Below are 16651 nucleotides of genomic sequence, written 5' to 3'. Positions count from 1 at the left end.
ACTTACACACTGTGAACCGTGTCTCTGCTACTGCTGCTGCAATTACACTGACCACTACTACGACTGCTTCTTCTGTCAGGGCCACAACAACGTCTACTAGCACATATTACAAGGCTTTATTCCTTTTTCCGTGTGCTATCACCTTTAAAGTTTTACTGCTCCAAAAATATATACAGTAAATTATGACAGAGCCTTTTTTATAATTGAGTAGGAGGTGAAAATTGTGCAAGGTTAAGAAAATTTCCAAATTCTACAAGTATTTGGCAGCAGTGTTGGTGTTGGGGATGTGGGCTCATGCATGTGTGCCAGCGTGGGTTACAGTGACGGCGCAGAGAGGAACAGACCTGAGGGTACTGCCTTGTATTCTGACGAACCCAGCTCAGCAGAATCTTCTCACTGTTGGTCTGCTGTAGGCCCGCCATCACATCCTTCATCACATCCTTTACCTGGAAAAACAGCAGTGAGATCGTCAGTCTGCAATCTACATTCCTTACACCTTCTGAAATCCCAAACCTTATAGGATTAACATGACCAAACATTCTCAATCCTCCTCCTGATATAGTGATCCTTTGTAAATCCAAACAGCATTTCCTTAAAGAAACACTTTGGACCATTCCCTCAGAAGTTTGTTTGAGCAGACCAGTGATGTTAGGGTGCTGCTGGGGTGGGTGTGTGTGTGGGGCTGGCAGCGGTGATTGACAGTTTTGGAGCAGTGTGCAGGGCTGGGTGGCCGCCTCTGCATTACTGATGCACCTCCACCACACTCTACCTGCCGCCTCTCGGCTCCCCTGCCCCGCGCTTGTTTATTTCGGCTCCCTCTCCTGCCTTTTATGCTCCATTTGGCCCCTTCGATGTTATACCTATTTCCTTTGATATCAGTGTAATTGTCCCTTCATTCCATTTCTGAATTCAAACGGTAGATGCCAGATATTTCGTGTGATGGATGATTACCAATAGTGGCTTAACAAAAAGCAAAACATTTCAAAGGCTGTTCAAGTTCACAAAATTCGAGAAATATGTGCTATTGCTACAGAAGGCATCTGAGTGAAAGCCCACAAAAGGCCACAGTCGAGGACAAAACGAAAAAGAACAACTCTTTTCTCTATTATTCCACCACTACTTTAACAAATACTGAATTAAGGATCTATTTTCAACTAAATGCCGAGGCACGGAGAGGAGCAAAATGGTTCAACAGGCCATAAAATACATACACAATGGAGACCATAATGCTAACATTAGCTAACAACAGCTTACTTGAGTGCTGTTTTTTTTTTTTTTTTGGACAATCTTCTCAGTAAAAACATTCATAATGACCCAATTTTGATTTGACTTTATTTGTGTGTGTTTAATATGTTCATGGTCCACCAGAAAACATCAAAAAATAACTTCCATAACAAAATTCCTCTCATTTTCCTCTCTTTCCTCTCATTTTTTTGTTTTATAAGACAAAAAATATACAAAGGTTAGACTAAAATGCTGCTAAGAACTGTCCAACGCATTGTTAAAAACTGGAAGGATTCTGTGGTGGAAAATCATTCCTGACTCTCCCATCTTTAACACAACATCTTGGTGAAAAATTAATGCAACACTAGACGGAAAAATAAATCTTTTAACATTACAGGAGCACATCGAAACAATGCCACAACAAATGCGCGCAATAATCCAAGCAAAGGTCCAACAAAATGTGAGAAAGTGCGAATGATAATGCCAGTTTTGTGTAAATAGCATAAATAATAATGACAATACGAAAAGCCCCTTCTTAAACTTGGACTGTGTTGGTACAAGGCCAGCCCTATTAAGGCTCTTGACAAAAGAGGCGGAGAAGGCCACCACCAGCTCCTGCTCATAATACAGTCCGGCATAATTCGGTTCGAGGTGACTTGTGCAGAAACACCACAACGCGGCGGCGAGGTTTGTTAGCCGGAGCGCCGCGGTAACATGTGGCCTGCTGGGTGAAAAAATAAAAAAAGGATCTCATTTGGGAGTAGGTCACTGCATGCATTTACACTTTAATTGGAGAGGCTGCTTTACAAAGAGCGACCAGGCGCACACACAAGGAACAGGGCGACGCAATGAAGAGATAACCTCCCTGGTGGAGCAGCCTTTGAAGATCATTACCGGCGTGCGTTTAGCTATTAACCGCGCCATTAGGTCTATGACAAAACTAGCATGATTGAGACATTATATTGGTAATTGGAAGTGGGACAATTAAAAAGCATTGGTTAAGGTGGTTGTTTTGGCGAAGAAATAATGGGAAGCTTCAGAGGATCCTGGACATGTTTGGGGCTCCAAATTAGGGGCTCAGGTGTTGTAGCGTTGGATGGAAAACGATAATGAGTGATGTTAAAATGGACTTATTAAGCCTGATTGTGGCTTATAAACAACGTTCTGGGCACCTCAGCCTTGATGATCGAAAAATAATGTTTATATATGTTTATGAGTGTTGGCCAGGATTTCAAATTGGGCTGAAGCGCCCTCTGGAGCGGTGGGAGTGAGGAATAGAAAAACAGGAAATACAACATTCCATGTTTCACAATTTAGGACATCTGGGTTCTATCTACACAATAAAATGCAGGACACTTGATTTCCGCTGAAGTAAACAGAAATGGTAAATTATGGACGATGTTGTCGGTATTAGATTGAGAATATTACCAAGAGTGAGTGTCAGACTGTAAAGGGTACTGTATTTTACCGAGGGCTCAGACGTGAGAGTCCCACCAAAAACTACACAAAGATATGTGTAAACGTGTTCTCAAGACATTAAAGGGATTATTGACATAGGGCCTTATTTCCTAGTTAACCAGAGTGTTGTTGATTTCTGGAGATTTTTTCCAGTCCTTATATTTGAAGAGTTTAGTGGTGCTAGGCTAGTGCAAGGCTAGTGCATGTCTATGGTAACTAGTAGCCTGCATTAAAAACCTCTTCAAAATCATGGGGTCGTCCTCCAAACGTTGCCATATTTGATTTGTAGAAAGCTCCTTCCTGAATTCTACGTGCAGTAATGCCAACCGCAGGTAAAACTACTGTAGATCCGCTGCCTAGCTACAACCAGGAAGCTGATGCTGCTCAAATATAAGTCCTTTTAAATGCAAAATGGTTATGTTTCCAAAAGTTGTCAGTCATAACAGACATTTCTGTGGGTAGTCTGGTGTTATGACTGATTTGCCTCAGGTGCACTGTGCTTGGGTCAGACTGTTTCTAATGCAGGCAACTAGTTACCATAGACATGCACTAGCCTAGCACTAGACTAGCACCACTCAACTCTTCAAATATAAGGACTGAATTCAAATCAACACTCTGGATAACTAGGAAATGAGGCCCTATGTCAAAAATCCTGAAATAGCCCTTTAAGGCTAAAAGCTTTGAAACTGCAAACAGGACCATCATTAATAATAATAAAAATAATAATGGCTTACACTTGTATTGCGCTTTACATCACAATCAGTTTTCAATTATGTATATTTTTACTGTTTGTTTGCTTCGTTATTTTCAATTGGAGCAACCATCAAGTTCAAACAGCGCTACACATGTGCATTTCAATGAGTGCATGTTTACCCTAATGCACCTTACGCCGCTTCAGCAGTTTTTGTGCTTATCTGACAAAGGGAGCATGCTCTGTGACTTTTAGTGATGAACCTCTCTAAAACAACAACACAAAACAATATAATATATGACTATGAAATCATCTAGCATAGCATAATAAAAAATTAAAAACCCTTATAGCATATATGTGTGCTTTTTGCCCCAGCAACAGTTCAATACTTGATGATTCACCCGTCCTGCTCGTCCAATCTCCTCAGTTTCACCGTGCAATAGATCTCCACTAAAACTGCATCTCACATGTTTACTCTTTTCATTGAGCTCTGGATAAAAACGCATTAAGGTCAAGGTGAGCTCAAGTTACTTTGGGAGTTGTTTGTCAAAAAATAAATTAAAAAAACCTGAGCAGTAAAAGCACAGATGTGTTTTTAAGATGCACCGGCGCTCACCTGCCAGTGGAGAATGATGCTCCAGATGAGCCCGAGGATCAGTTTATGATTCCCATCCACAATGTCCGCCGCTCCGATGTTCACCAGTTCAACCTGAAACGGCAGCGACACACCCAAAAGACTGCTTCAAGCTACAATATACAGGAAAAATCATGAAAGATGCATATTTATTGACAGAAAAAATGAGGTTATGGGAAAGGTGCCGACTCCAAGCATTTATTGAACATGCGGCTCCCACATTGCATTAAGCCGAGGCCTGATATTGACATGGCTTACATTGTTTTTCTGAAGGATCTGCAGAGCCCGGTTGACATTGTTGAAAGAGTGAACTCGCGTGAAGCCTTTCTCCAACCTCACCTACGGAAGAGAGAGCAAGAGAGAGAGATGCAAGAAGGGAGGGAGAGTTACTAGATAGATACAAGGGGAAGATTATAGAGGTATAAACAGAACTCACAACGGCTACATTACAATAAAAGTGTTACAATGAGCAGATAGCATCCAAAGACATGTGGCACCGTGTCTGCTACCCACAGTGCTAACACATCCAGGACAACAAGAGCGAGGCTGTTTGCTTCACAAGGAGAGCAAAGTTTGTTGAGATACTGAAACAACACAAGATTTCACAAAAAAAGAGATTTCCCTGATCATAAAATAGCGGCTCCTTTTACTTCGCCACAGAAAGATGCTTTGCTGTTTCTTCATCTTAAAACAAATAATTAACATTTTCTAATTTGATTTGATCAGAGCCTGTTTTGTCCGTGCAAAACTGGCTTTGTCAAGATTATCCACAATTTCCAGTGTTTAGTTGCAGTAATCGCTAAAGCGGCTTAGACGTTTGGCTTTGCTCTGTAATGAACATTAACTCGTGAGGATAAAAGATTTCCCGCGGCTGAGTGACTTCTCCCCGATAAGGAGAGCGGCGTCGACGTCGCTCTCGAGTCTCACCAGCTCATGTCCGACGAGCCCCTCCAGCAGCTCCAGCAGCTTCCTGCCATCGCAGAGGTCCGAGAAGAGATCGTCCACCGGCTTCTTCCCTGTCTGCAAACAAACAAGGGGGGCGCAGGAGTTAGCATATGAAGCAGAAAACCCGTGACGTCTTTCCTTGTGCCATATTGTGTTTTTTCCGTGTACAAACAGCAAATGAACAAGCATGCAATCACAAGCCATTTGCGCCGTTTCATGCGGCTGTAACACCCATGAGATTGCTTATCATCTTGCTCTGACAAGTCTGAGATTACAGGCTAGAAGTTTTGTTCCCCGCCGATACAAAGCGACGCAGAAGGCAAGTACGCGTGGCTTTCAGCAGAAGAGGACACCTTGAGCTAATTGTAACGTTCAAGCGCGAGTATGTCATTATTAAAATTGCTGCTTTGCTGGAAATGGCCCTCGCAGCTTTGGTGTGTGGCCGGTGGGTACAGTAAAACACAGGCAGGCAGCGAGCACAATGTGGGAGCGGACTGTCAGGGCAAAGCCAAAAAAACAACTGTACTTATGTGTCGTAAGCTATAATCTGCCAGAGCTGTGATCGCCGAGGAAAGCATCCACGCCCGCCGAGCGTCTCCGAACTATCTGGACGGCTAAACTTCGGAATGAATAACTTTTTTGACAACTATATCAAAAAAAGACAACAAACTTTACTGCTTTTCTTCAAATCCACCTGAAACTGTCATCTTTATAATTCAGTCGAAATAAGATATCACGCTTGGGAAATGTACTCTCCTTATTTGCAGTCTCGTCACACTCTTAACAGGGTCAGTGAATGCATCGCCGCCACATCAGCAGCGGAGGATGTGAGAGCCGCCCGGGTGTGTGTGCGTAAAGGTTGTTACGATCATGCCTGACCTTTAAGTGGCACTTCTTTTTCCACTATAGCGGGCTCAAACTACAGTTAAATATACATATTGACGCGCTTGTTGGGCCTCGCCATGTTGGTATTGATGTCAATCCAAGTTTGCTGCGAGAAAAAAAGGGCTGCAAGAAATTAAGATTTACATTTCCGCCCATAGATTGATTTCGCACTTATTCGCTGGCAGAGGCAGAGAACAGCCTGGCCGCCACAACACCCCCCCCCAAAACTATATTCCTAATGTTCTGGCAAATCAAGGCATTTTTTTTTTTTTTCCCTCTAAGATGTTTTTCTCAATCAGACGGTGATGACTGAGCAAGAGCATCATTAGAAAATCATGAATAATTACATGACATTAGCCATCTGTGACATTAATACATTGGAAATTGCCCAAAGCTTTCAGCGCAGGGTCATGGAATAATGTTAATGATGATGATGATGATGGATTTGTGATGCCATGTTAAGTTCATGATGTTCTAGAATTTACTTAATGTTGTAGTTTTACAAGGACGGCACGGGCCAGTGTACTCTATAAGCGAGGCATCATCCTGACAGCTAAAAGACAACTCCCATAAAATGCTAGCCTGTCCCCCACCTCAATGTCAGACTGTGGCGGGAGAGGGAAGTCTGTTTGGTGGTGGGCCGTTTTTATCTCTCTAGTCAATAAAAGACCAAACTTGCCCTCATATAGATCTAATACAGATGGGGGAAGGATAGCGGCCCTGTAGGTGAAACAGATGCGACCATTGAAATGAATGGGCAGAGATCGTCTGAGAACTTAGAAATTACATTTTGTTTAATTGATGGAAATGGATGCAAAGGAAGTGAGAGAAGAGAAGGCGGTTTTAAACTGAGCAGCTGAACCCCAATGTGTTCATGAAATGTCAGTAACTGGGGCCCGACCGATAGACTCTTTCACTGCTTACATCATCAGTGACATCAGCTGGAGGCAGGAAGTGATCAAGAGTAATAAAATTAAACTGAAAGTAGCGAAGTAACAAACAAGTACAAAATGTGGTCCTGTTGTGGCTTAAAGGAATAGGCCACCGTTTTTACATACCAAGATATGTTCTTACCTAACCTTAGTCGAGTTAATATATCCCCGTCTGGTCTTTGTCCGTGCGCTCTGCCAGGCAAACGGAGCACATACGCAGCCTCTCCCACATGTCACATAGCTCCAAAAAAGCTCACAATAGAAGCTACCAAGCTCTTCTACGTGTTCCCTATTTAAATAAAGTTACGTGAAGTGTTTTCATGCAAAGTATATTTACACAGAAATGTAACATGTCGATTTTATAAGCAGATAAAAAGGGGTACTACATTGTGAGGCGTAATGATACAAGGAGCACAACGTCCGCGCAGTAACTCCTAAAGACTTCCCCCGCTCACTTCCGTCAATAGAAGATATTTCCAACAACATTTGTTTATCATTACTATGACAACGGCTACAATGGAAACACGTTTGTTAAGTGTGACGTTACGACGTCCGCCTCCGGCTACTAGCAGACCGGCAAATATGTGAGAAAGCAGATCAGCAGATCGGCATCGGCGGTCGACCTCCAGCAAAAATATTTATATATATTTCTATGATTGAAACCTTTACTATAATAATCAATGTTTAACTATAGGCTATTTCAGAGACCCAAAAAATCGGCCTATATATCGGTTATCGGCCATTTCAACCCCCTTCATATCGTTATCGGACCCCAAAAATCGATATCGGTCGGGCCTGATCAGTAACATTTGGTTCTTCGCTTGTCGGTTCATAATGTAATAATAGCAAAAGCTTTTATTCTGTCCCTGTTATATTGTTCTTAAATACATTGTATGCAGCCGACAATGTAGTTTTCTGTTTTGTTAGAGTAAAATGTACATGATATGTTCAGCAGCTAATCTGTTAGCTGCTATTGCTCACATTAATGTGCGTTTTAAGACTCAGAGGATCATAATTAGGCCGGTCATGCTGAGCACGTTTAATAAGCCTGAATATGTACTGATACAAGTCACAAAGGTCACGATACACGGCCACCGTGTGGAGCTATTTCCCCAATAATGACCCTTGACACGGAAAGAAGCAATCGATTTCGTGGTTTCCATTCAAAGTAAAACAGTTCTCGACCGTCTATTGCCCGTGGACTGATGGGTTTGTGAGCGTGACTGGCCGTTTTCCAGGGGTTCTGGTGCTGGTGTGGAATATTTTATCCCCAGAATGAGAAAAGATCAGAGATTTTGTGTCATAGAATAAAAGGAACAGTGTTCACACAGAGGGGACGGGGACTCTAATGTAAAGCTCTTTATGCTAAGATGTTACCTGTTAATTAATACAATTTTTTTTTTGCTTTTTTGGATCAGGCCAAGTCTTTTAAGGAAATTCAAATGACTGATTTAATTCAAACATGGCCAAGAGAGTCGCTGCTGATTTGGAGATATTTTTAACATCTGTGATTACCAGGCACATTAGCATTTTCCATTTAAGTGCGGGACAGACGAGCTTTCACGACCACTCTTGAAAATTCAAAGGTTTGAAGCGTGTTTACGGGTGATATAAAGTGCGCTTGACTGTGCAATTTCTTCACGGTGCGTCATGATGAAAAGACATTTTAGTAAATCACTCCGACGACTTCAAAAGATGGATGGGCTTTTAGCGAAGAAACCACTCATTTGGTCTAATGTGTTGGAGGATTTTTACCCAAACTCATACGCAGCGTGTGCACACAGCAAATGCAGGCAAATAAGGACCACTATGGGCAAAGAAAAGTATCCTTTTTAGAGTGGCAGGAAATATCTGTTTTATTTTTTCTCCAAGACATAGGTTCATCTGAGTGCAGGTGAGAATCAGGAGATTTCACATGTATTGTTTATGGTAAGAGAAAGATATTTTTAAGCCACCTACAAAATCACTAATAGGCTTTTACACTTCTATAGGTAATACTCTCTGGGGAAAAAAAAAAAAAAAAAACGTTTCCATAAGGATTTATTGTACATAAGTTGGTCAGGTCTAGGTTCAGCAACACTATATACAACTACAGGTTATTCCATCAGTGGATTTGTTCTTCCCTGGATGGAACAGACATATTCCAAGATGACAATGCCAGGATACATCATGCTCACATTGTGGTTCATAGAGTCCAGATCTTAACCCCAGTGAGAATCTTTGGGATGTGCTGGAGAAGGCTTCGCTCAGTGGTCACAGTCTCCCATCATTAATACAAGAACACTGGATCTTTAGACATGGCAGAAGTTTTGAAACAATGCCACAGCGAATGTACCGGAACCAAAGCTAACAGAGCCAAATATTAGAGCGAGTGGCCTTTCATTAGTGGAGACTTTTTACTTTGCCCATGCAGTGTGTGTTAAAATATAAATATGTCCGGTAACATTTAACAAGAACAATTTTTGCTTACGGTGTAATTGTATTGTATTGTATCGATGTAGCAACAACAAGGAAAGTCCCATTAAAAAAACAAACATAACATAAAAACAAATATTGGCTAATTGCAGTGATGTGTGGGCCAAATAAAATTGCTAGTTAGTAATACTTTGGCTCTGTCCTCAGCCAATCAGAATCAAAGCAATACTGCACAACTCATGCCCCTAGAGGCCATAAGCGCCACTGCAGGTGTTTAGCATGTTGCGTTTTGTTTACCCATTAATCGTCCGTGAGAGTAAATACTACGCTGACAGAAAAGACAAAGGGCGAGAGGGATATTGTACATCCTATTACACAATGAAGATCATTTTTTTTCACTCAAACTTGCCTGTAAATACTGTTTAAGTTGTGCAAGCCCACAGTTAGCTTTACTCGTTAGCCTGTTAGCTTCTTCTTCGTGATTCCATTAGTGTGCATAGGTGAGGCAGTGAAGTTGCAATTGTGGTTTTCTGAGACACCGGGGGAGATCCCTTTAACACTTGTATTACCCCCGGAGGAACTATGAAAAGGATTTATTACGGTAAACAAGTTAGTACTGCTTTAAATACGACCTAAGGAAATATATGTCTAGTTCAGTTCCCAGACCCAGCCGGACATAATTTCTCGCTGGGAACTGAACTAGCTACAGACCACTATGCCTTATACCTACACTTTGCTCGATGGCATGACTTACTGTTAAACAAGTTATATTAAAAAAACAGCAAGTAAAGCCAAACCATCACAAAGGGGAAAATCACCACTGGCAAAGCAAAAGAGCAGCCGATATCGCACGCGGCAGAAAAGCAACTGCAATTTACTGAAGTTCAGCTCCGGCCAGACGGAGCACGCTGCAACATATAAATTCTACTTGATCATTCGGGTGAGCGTTCTGCCGCCGCTCTGAAATCAGTGTTTGTCAGGCAGGTGGAGTGTACGCCTCATCTGCTTTAATGACACTTGAGGCGCGACGCCCCGAGACGTGCTCCTCGCTTTGTTCAGCCACTACACCCAACGGCTTGATTTACACGGAGCCTATTCTTCTCGGGGGCCCGGTCCTCTCAAGGTTCCAAGTTCAAGTGGCGTCGCGGTGATGCAGTAATTACACGGAGCGTCCAGGAAGTATGCGGGAGCTGATTGGGAGAACGCGGGAAGACAGGACCCCGACCTTTCAACCGGAATATGGATTTCCGGCGAGAGAAAGTGTGTAATCTCTATGTCCTTCCTGATGAGGACAGAGGAGCGTGGGGAGTTGTACAATATGAAGATGCTCTCATAAATATTGACTTGTTGACTTGTGGAGGGCCTTTAAACTTTAGGGTCACAACCTAATGTACAGTAGTGTCTTCATTAGAGAAGCATGCACAAAAAGTGTTAGTGGCTGGAGCATCAAACAAATCTTGGTCTTCCTTTTTGTCTCAATGACTCAAAAGGCAGCAGCAAATATGAGCAATTTTACTAAAAGGGAGAGAAAACAAAGGAAAAAAAATCAAACATGTCGGCAAAACATGTCGAAATCCACAAAATGAGCCGCTATTTTGTCGTAGCATTTTGCTGCTTTCACTAAACTGATCATCCATTTGAAACCACACACTTGGCATCTGCTTTATTCCTCTAACAGCGTATGATGGATGTACGGACGTGCGTTGCTTTGCCAACATGGAGAAGCGCCGTTTGTAGCCCACGCTTCAAGATCAAAATGTCACATTCATCTCGATTACTGTTTACTTTTAATTGTGTTCAGTGTGTTACAACCCTGTCTGCATCCATCCTTCAGGAAACTTCTCATAATTCCCTTTGCCACTATAGGCCTGTGTATAAAAAGGCAAATAACATCGCACATGAATCGGTTTGTGGAAAGTGCGCAAAGGGAGGTCACTCCACTCAGGGTGGAATTTTATAGAAAGGACGAGCAGCTTTGTGTTTGTGATCGACATGAGGTATGAGCAAGCGATCTCCCCGACTGGCCAGCACTAACAATAACCACAATAGTAGGTTACAGTGAGAGCAGCAGCATTGTAGTAGTATTTGCAGTAGCAGTACCATTAAGCATTAAGTAGTAATGATCTCAGCATTCTGAATTTTGCATGACTGTGCTTTTATGGCTGGCCGGGACGAGCCCCCGATTTATTTTCGTTTCCCCGCTTTGCAATAAAAGTTAATTATAGCAACCAATAATCATCGGCAGAAAAGCAAAGTAAAGGCGTCAGGCAGAGAAAGCGGCAAACAAAGGTAAACACCAGCTAAATTACAACTCCAAGTCGAGCCGTGCGACGCCGTCTATAGTTAGGTCTGTTGTGTGAAATGATACCGTGAGCTGCGGTGAAAAGCTGACGGATGAAGCAGACAGGTCTGTGTACACTGGAAGCGTGATTAGTTTTTGATTGGGTTCATTCTTTCCAAATCACATCGTAATAAATGCTCTTTTTAACAAGACACCGACACCGTCATCAATATTGACGACAGCGAGGAGTGGAATGTGCCTTTAGGAACAGAGGAAAGTCTGGATATCACGCATTTAACCAGCTCTAGGGACAATATTGTTATAAAATGCTCACAGAAAAGCTAACTGAGAGCTAACTAACAAGTAGCTTTCTTTTTGCCAATAAGAAAAGCTGTGTTGGAGTTGTCTAACATCAAGTATGGCTTGAATGAATTTAATTGCAGCGTAGACCGCATATTCAGGCTTTTCAGGGGCATCACTGTGAAAGGTTTGTGGTGTAGCTCCCAGTGCTGGCTGTTGGATACGTATTACGGAATATAGGGGTCGATACGATTCATATTGTTATAGAGTATAATATGTACATTAACATTACAAGGAAGTAAAGGAACTGCAATTCTTTACACTGACTGAAATGGCCAAAGATCCACTGTTACATGAATCTGTCCAACCCATGTGTAAAAATGATGTCTCACACTCCCTGAGCCACTCTTTTCATAGGTATTTCAAAGACATACAGTCTGGGAGCAAGTATGATCTCAAAGATTTCCCGGTGGGCGTGATTGACAGACGGCATCAACCAATCAGTGCAACGCTAGATACGTCGCAGTAAGAAGTGGCAGGAAGCCTTTCCAAAAACGTCCTTATTTACGAGGAACGCTTCGAACGCTGTTTCTTGCTCTGGCTATAGGGATGTGATTTTTTTTTCCAAATGATTTAAAACAGACAAAAGAGCAGAAGAAAACATCGCATCACTCGCCGCACACGCCATCTCTATTGTTTTGATAGAGTGTGGCGACGGCTTCCGCCTCTTGGGGGAATGATGTCCCGCCTCTCGGTGCGTGATTGGACCGATGTGGGTAAAATCGTGAAATGATAGGCTGCGAGGAGCTGTCCAGACGGTTCTTCTTTTGAACAGAAAGGAAGAGTGTCTGGCAGGCCAGGCAAGAACATGTCTGTGCCATCAGGGAAGAAGAAATCCATTGATGGGACAACCTGGTCTTTCAAGATGTTCAGGAGCTGATCTAATTCCTTGGTCACATAGTGTTGCTGAGCCGAGACCTGACCAACCACAGCAGCCCAAAATCCAGGTGGACACATGTTTTTGTTCAGGCAGCGTAACATTGTGTTGTATTGTTTAGATTGACTGTGCTGTTTGCTTTATAATTTATGTCCATTGTCAATGCTGTTAATAAAAGTTGACAATGCAAGATACAACATTATGTAAATAATCATACAGCACTGCTCGACGCCAGAACTGTCCATTGCTAAAGCCTGGGATGAAACAAAAATGGCATAATAGTAGCAATTTCTGTCTTTTTGAGTAAAATGTTGAAAGGTTTATCGCTCTTCAGGCCCCGGTGTCACATACCAAACCTCCATCTATTCGAAAAACAATCCGCCGCTCGCCTTGTTTTAAGATGTCAGCTTTGGTAATAGTTTTTTGGGGAGCCTCTTTTTCTTCTCCGGCTCTCTCCACCGCTGAATGACAAAGAGAGAGAGGATGACAGCAGCGCACCCACATCGCTCCGGGACTGCAAAAACCTTAAATACAAGAGAGGGCCCTCGGACAAGCCACTGCTGCTTCACATATGGCGCATGGAACTGTCTCGTAAGTAAACATATTGATAAAAAGTGTTTCCAAAATCCGGGCTAATCTCTCTATGCTAAAATTGGGATCTGTCATTATTGCATATTCCTCGCGCAGACGCCAGAGTACATCTATTTGCATAAACCAATAATATGCGAAAGATTAATGATCACAACAAAACATTATCGCCCAAACTGTAGAGGTTTATGAAAAATGCACTAAACTGGAGACGCACACATAGAGTTTAAAGGGAATATAGTGCTCAATGAAAAGGCTTAGACCTTTAAACAACCCATTTTACAACTTAATAACTTGAAAGAAATGTGCAAACTGTGTGGATTTATCTCCCGCCATGTAAAAAGTTATGTTTGAAGTGAAGGCAATTTGAGGGCTGTTAGAATAATTCCAGATATGCAGCCTTGTGCGTATAAACTCTATCCATTTGGAGGCAAAACAAACCGGCGCCATCATATTGGCCTGCCTAATTTGCAAAAAGAATGTCTCTGTCTGGAATACAGTCTCTGGGGGTGCCGCGGGGTAACTATTGTGAAACCAAGCATCGCTTTTTCCAAATATATACGCACCCCACTCCTGATAACTGTCTATCTGAGCCCAGTGCGGCAGAGGAGCTCGGCAAACAGAGACAGTCCGCCTGTGAAATCAACGCCGCGCTGGACGCACGCTCCCCTCAGCTCATTCCACTCATTGCTTTAGAAATATTCAGTCTGTCAGAATTCACACACAGAAAGATTCACTACTTTTGTGAACGAACATGGAGGTAATATCTTAATCCTCTTTGTCCTGCACATTTCCTACACGCGTTCATTCGTAGACATGCACAGACGCTATCAGGCTTTAGCGCCGTTTTCTCATAAGGAGGTTTTTGGACTTAATATATTGAATGTTTTTTTCAGAGGAATTTCTTTATATCTAATTCCAAGGCTAATCTATTGTGCTTGATTTGTTTTTCAGTTATATAAATAGCTAATTCAAAAACTAACCAAGCGATCTATAGCTCCCTCTGAAAAAACTCTGTGTAACTAACACATTAATTAAATGAAATAAACAAATATACATTTAAACTCTGTCTCTTTCTCATATTTGTGTCAGTAATCTGCAGAGGAGGAGAAGACAAAGAAGAAAAAGAAGGAGGAGAAGGAGAAGAACATGGAGGAGGAGGAAAGGCAGAAGAAGAAGGAGAAGAAAGAGGAGAAGAAGAAGGAGGAGAAGGAGAAGAACATGGAGGAGGAAAGGCAGAAGAAGAAGGAGGAGGAGGAGAAGAAGAAAGAGGAAAAGGAGAAGGACAAGGAGAAGAAGGAGGAGGAAGAGGAGAAGAAAGAGGAGAAGAAGAAGGAGGAGGACAAGGAGAAGAAGGAGGAGGAGGAGGAGGAGAAGGAGGAGGACAAGGAGGAGAAGAAGGAGAAGAAGAAAGAGGAGAAGGAGAAGGAGAAGGAGAAGAAGAAAGGAGGAGAAGTAGAAGAAGTAGGACAAGGAGAAGAAGAAGGAGGAGGAGGAGAAGAAGGAGGAGAAAAAAGAGGAGTAGAAGAAGGAGGGCAAGGCGAAGAAGAAGGAGGAGGAGGAGAAGAAGGAGGAGGACAAGGAGGAGAAGAGGAAGGAGGAGAAGAAAGAGGAGACGTAGAAGAAGGAGGGCAAGGAGAAGAAGAAGGAGGAGGAGAAGGAGGAGAAGAAGAAGGAGGAGGAAAGGCAGAAGAAGAAGGAAGAGGAGGAGAAGAAGAAAGAAGGAGAAGAAGAAGGAGATGAAGAAGAAGAAGAAGGAGACGAAGATGGAGAAGAAGGAGAAGAAGAACTTTTAATAAAGCGTCGTCACAAAGCGCTTTACATAAGACAATCCTACATTCACCCCATACTCGATGGTGTTAAGATTCCCCTTCACGCGCACACATCATTCATCCTGGCCTATTGTACATGTTTTTTGTGGAAACCTACACAGACACGGGGAGAACATGCAAACTCCACACAGAAAGGCCTCGTCCAGGCGTGATTCGAACCCGGAACCTAACCGCTGTGCCACCGTGGTGCCCAAAAGGCTTTTGCCGGATCATTTCCTCTCCCCTCACCTGTCGTCCTGACTTGTGTGTGTGTGTGTGTGTGTGTGTGTGTGTGTGTGTGTGTGTGTGTGTGTGTGTGTGTGTGTGTGTGTGTGTGTGTCAGCCTCATCTATCTCTTCGGATGAGGGAATCTCCCGTTGTCTCCAACCTTTTATTTCCTATCCGTCGCCCTAATCACGCCGCGCCGAGATCCCGCTACAACAGCCACGCTCCGTGTAGCGTAGTCCGCGTCACCATGGCAACGGCACACCTTCAGCGGGAAAACTTTATCGCCAACTTTGAGATGACAAATGTGATTGAATTTCCAAACAAACAATGAAAGGGCCAGGGCACATCACGATTAGGATAAGTACAAACAATTGTGGACTTTTCATTTCATTTAACTCTGCGAAAGCTACGCCGAAATGATGCCAAAGGAGTCTGGGTCCTTTAGAAAATGGCCGTCTGCCAACACAACATTAGCCTGTCGGAAAAGTAAGGCTGGCATTATATTCAATTACAGGAATGAATAAAGCCAATATAGATCCGAGTATAGCGGGAGTAATGCAATAGGGAGTTTCAGCAAGGTGACATTTGAGACGCTAACGACAGCGCACAGACACGGCGTTTTTAGAATTAATTTTGGATGAGGAAGCCCATTTAGATCAACAGAAAATCCATTATCAAAACAAACTACGAGAGAACAAAAAAAAGAAGGTTCCGTTTCTCGCCGCTCTCCATTAGCCTGGGCAATGCTAACCTTGAGTGTGCACACAGTGTGAAAAGAAGTGTCACGTCCATTGTCCATGACTCAGAAAAACAGCAGAAGATGAAAGAAGCAATGAACACCCACGACGGACCAACGAGACAAACAATTTGTTTCTGTTGTGAGGGGAAATGGAAATAAGACAAAAAACAAAGAGAAGTGGGCCGGGACAGGCAGAGGGAGGAGATGCTGTTCATGGGATTGTATAGAAGAGAGTTCCTTCTCACCTTAACCAACTGTGAGTTCACCCATTTTGTGAAAGTCTTCTTCTGGACGTCTTCTCTCTCATCTGCGAAACAAAGGGAAAGATATGTTACAGGCAGCGGACATATACACTGTGGCATCGTTGGGATTGAAAAACAGGAAACACGAGGTTTCATTTGCAGCTAACTGTATGCCAGCAAATCAGCGGAGTCTTGATGAACACATTTGGAGTGTTCAGAACAGGTCTGCTGATGATTCATGGACCAATGGGAAACGTGGATGTTGAGTCCTTGGGCAAGACACGTCACCCATCGACTGTAGTGTGTGAGTGAGTGGTCGGAGCGGCTGATGGCACTGATTG

At 42.9% G+C, this 16651-nt stretch overlaps 1 protein-coding gene across 13 annotated transcripts in view; it reads right to left on the bottom strand.

Annotated features, from left to right (window-relative positions):
* Positions 1–16373, bottom strand: part of dmd (dystrophin) — a 163261-nt gene extending 146888 nt beyond the window's left edge. For 7 of the 13 annotated variants that reach the window (XR_013794166.1, XM_079581868.1, XM_079581862.1 and 4 more), the window contains exons 1-3: positions 4266–4299; positions 3990–4082; positions 345–446 (exon numbers count right to left, since the gene is read on the bottom strand). Coding sequence is in view for 12 of the 13 variants with exons in the window: in XM_079581868.1 (XP_079437994.1) it covers positions 345–434 (90 nt within the window). In the remaining variant the exon portion in view is untranslated. Of the gene's footprint in view, positions 1–344; positions 447–3989; positions 4083–4265; positions 4347–4934; positions 5028–16313 lie in introns of those variants that run through there. The other 6 variants (XM_079581873.1, XM_079581867.1, XM_079581874.1 and 3 more) reach the window with 1 other exon arrangement.
* Between the last annotated feature and the right edge of the window lie 278 nt (positions 16374–16651).

The sequence above is a fragment of the Gobius niger genome (assembly GCF_951799975.1).
Source record: "Gobius niger genome assembly, chromosome: 23".
Taxonomy (NCBI): Eukaryota; Metazoa; Chordata; class Actinopteri; order Gobiiformes; family Gobiidae; genus Gobius; species Gobius niger.
This window is presented reverse-complemented; position numbering and strand designations above follow the sequence as displayed.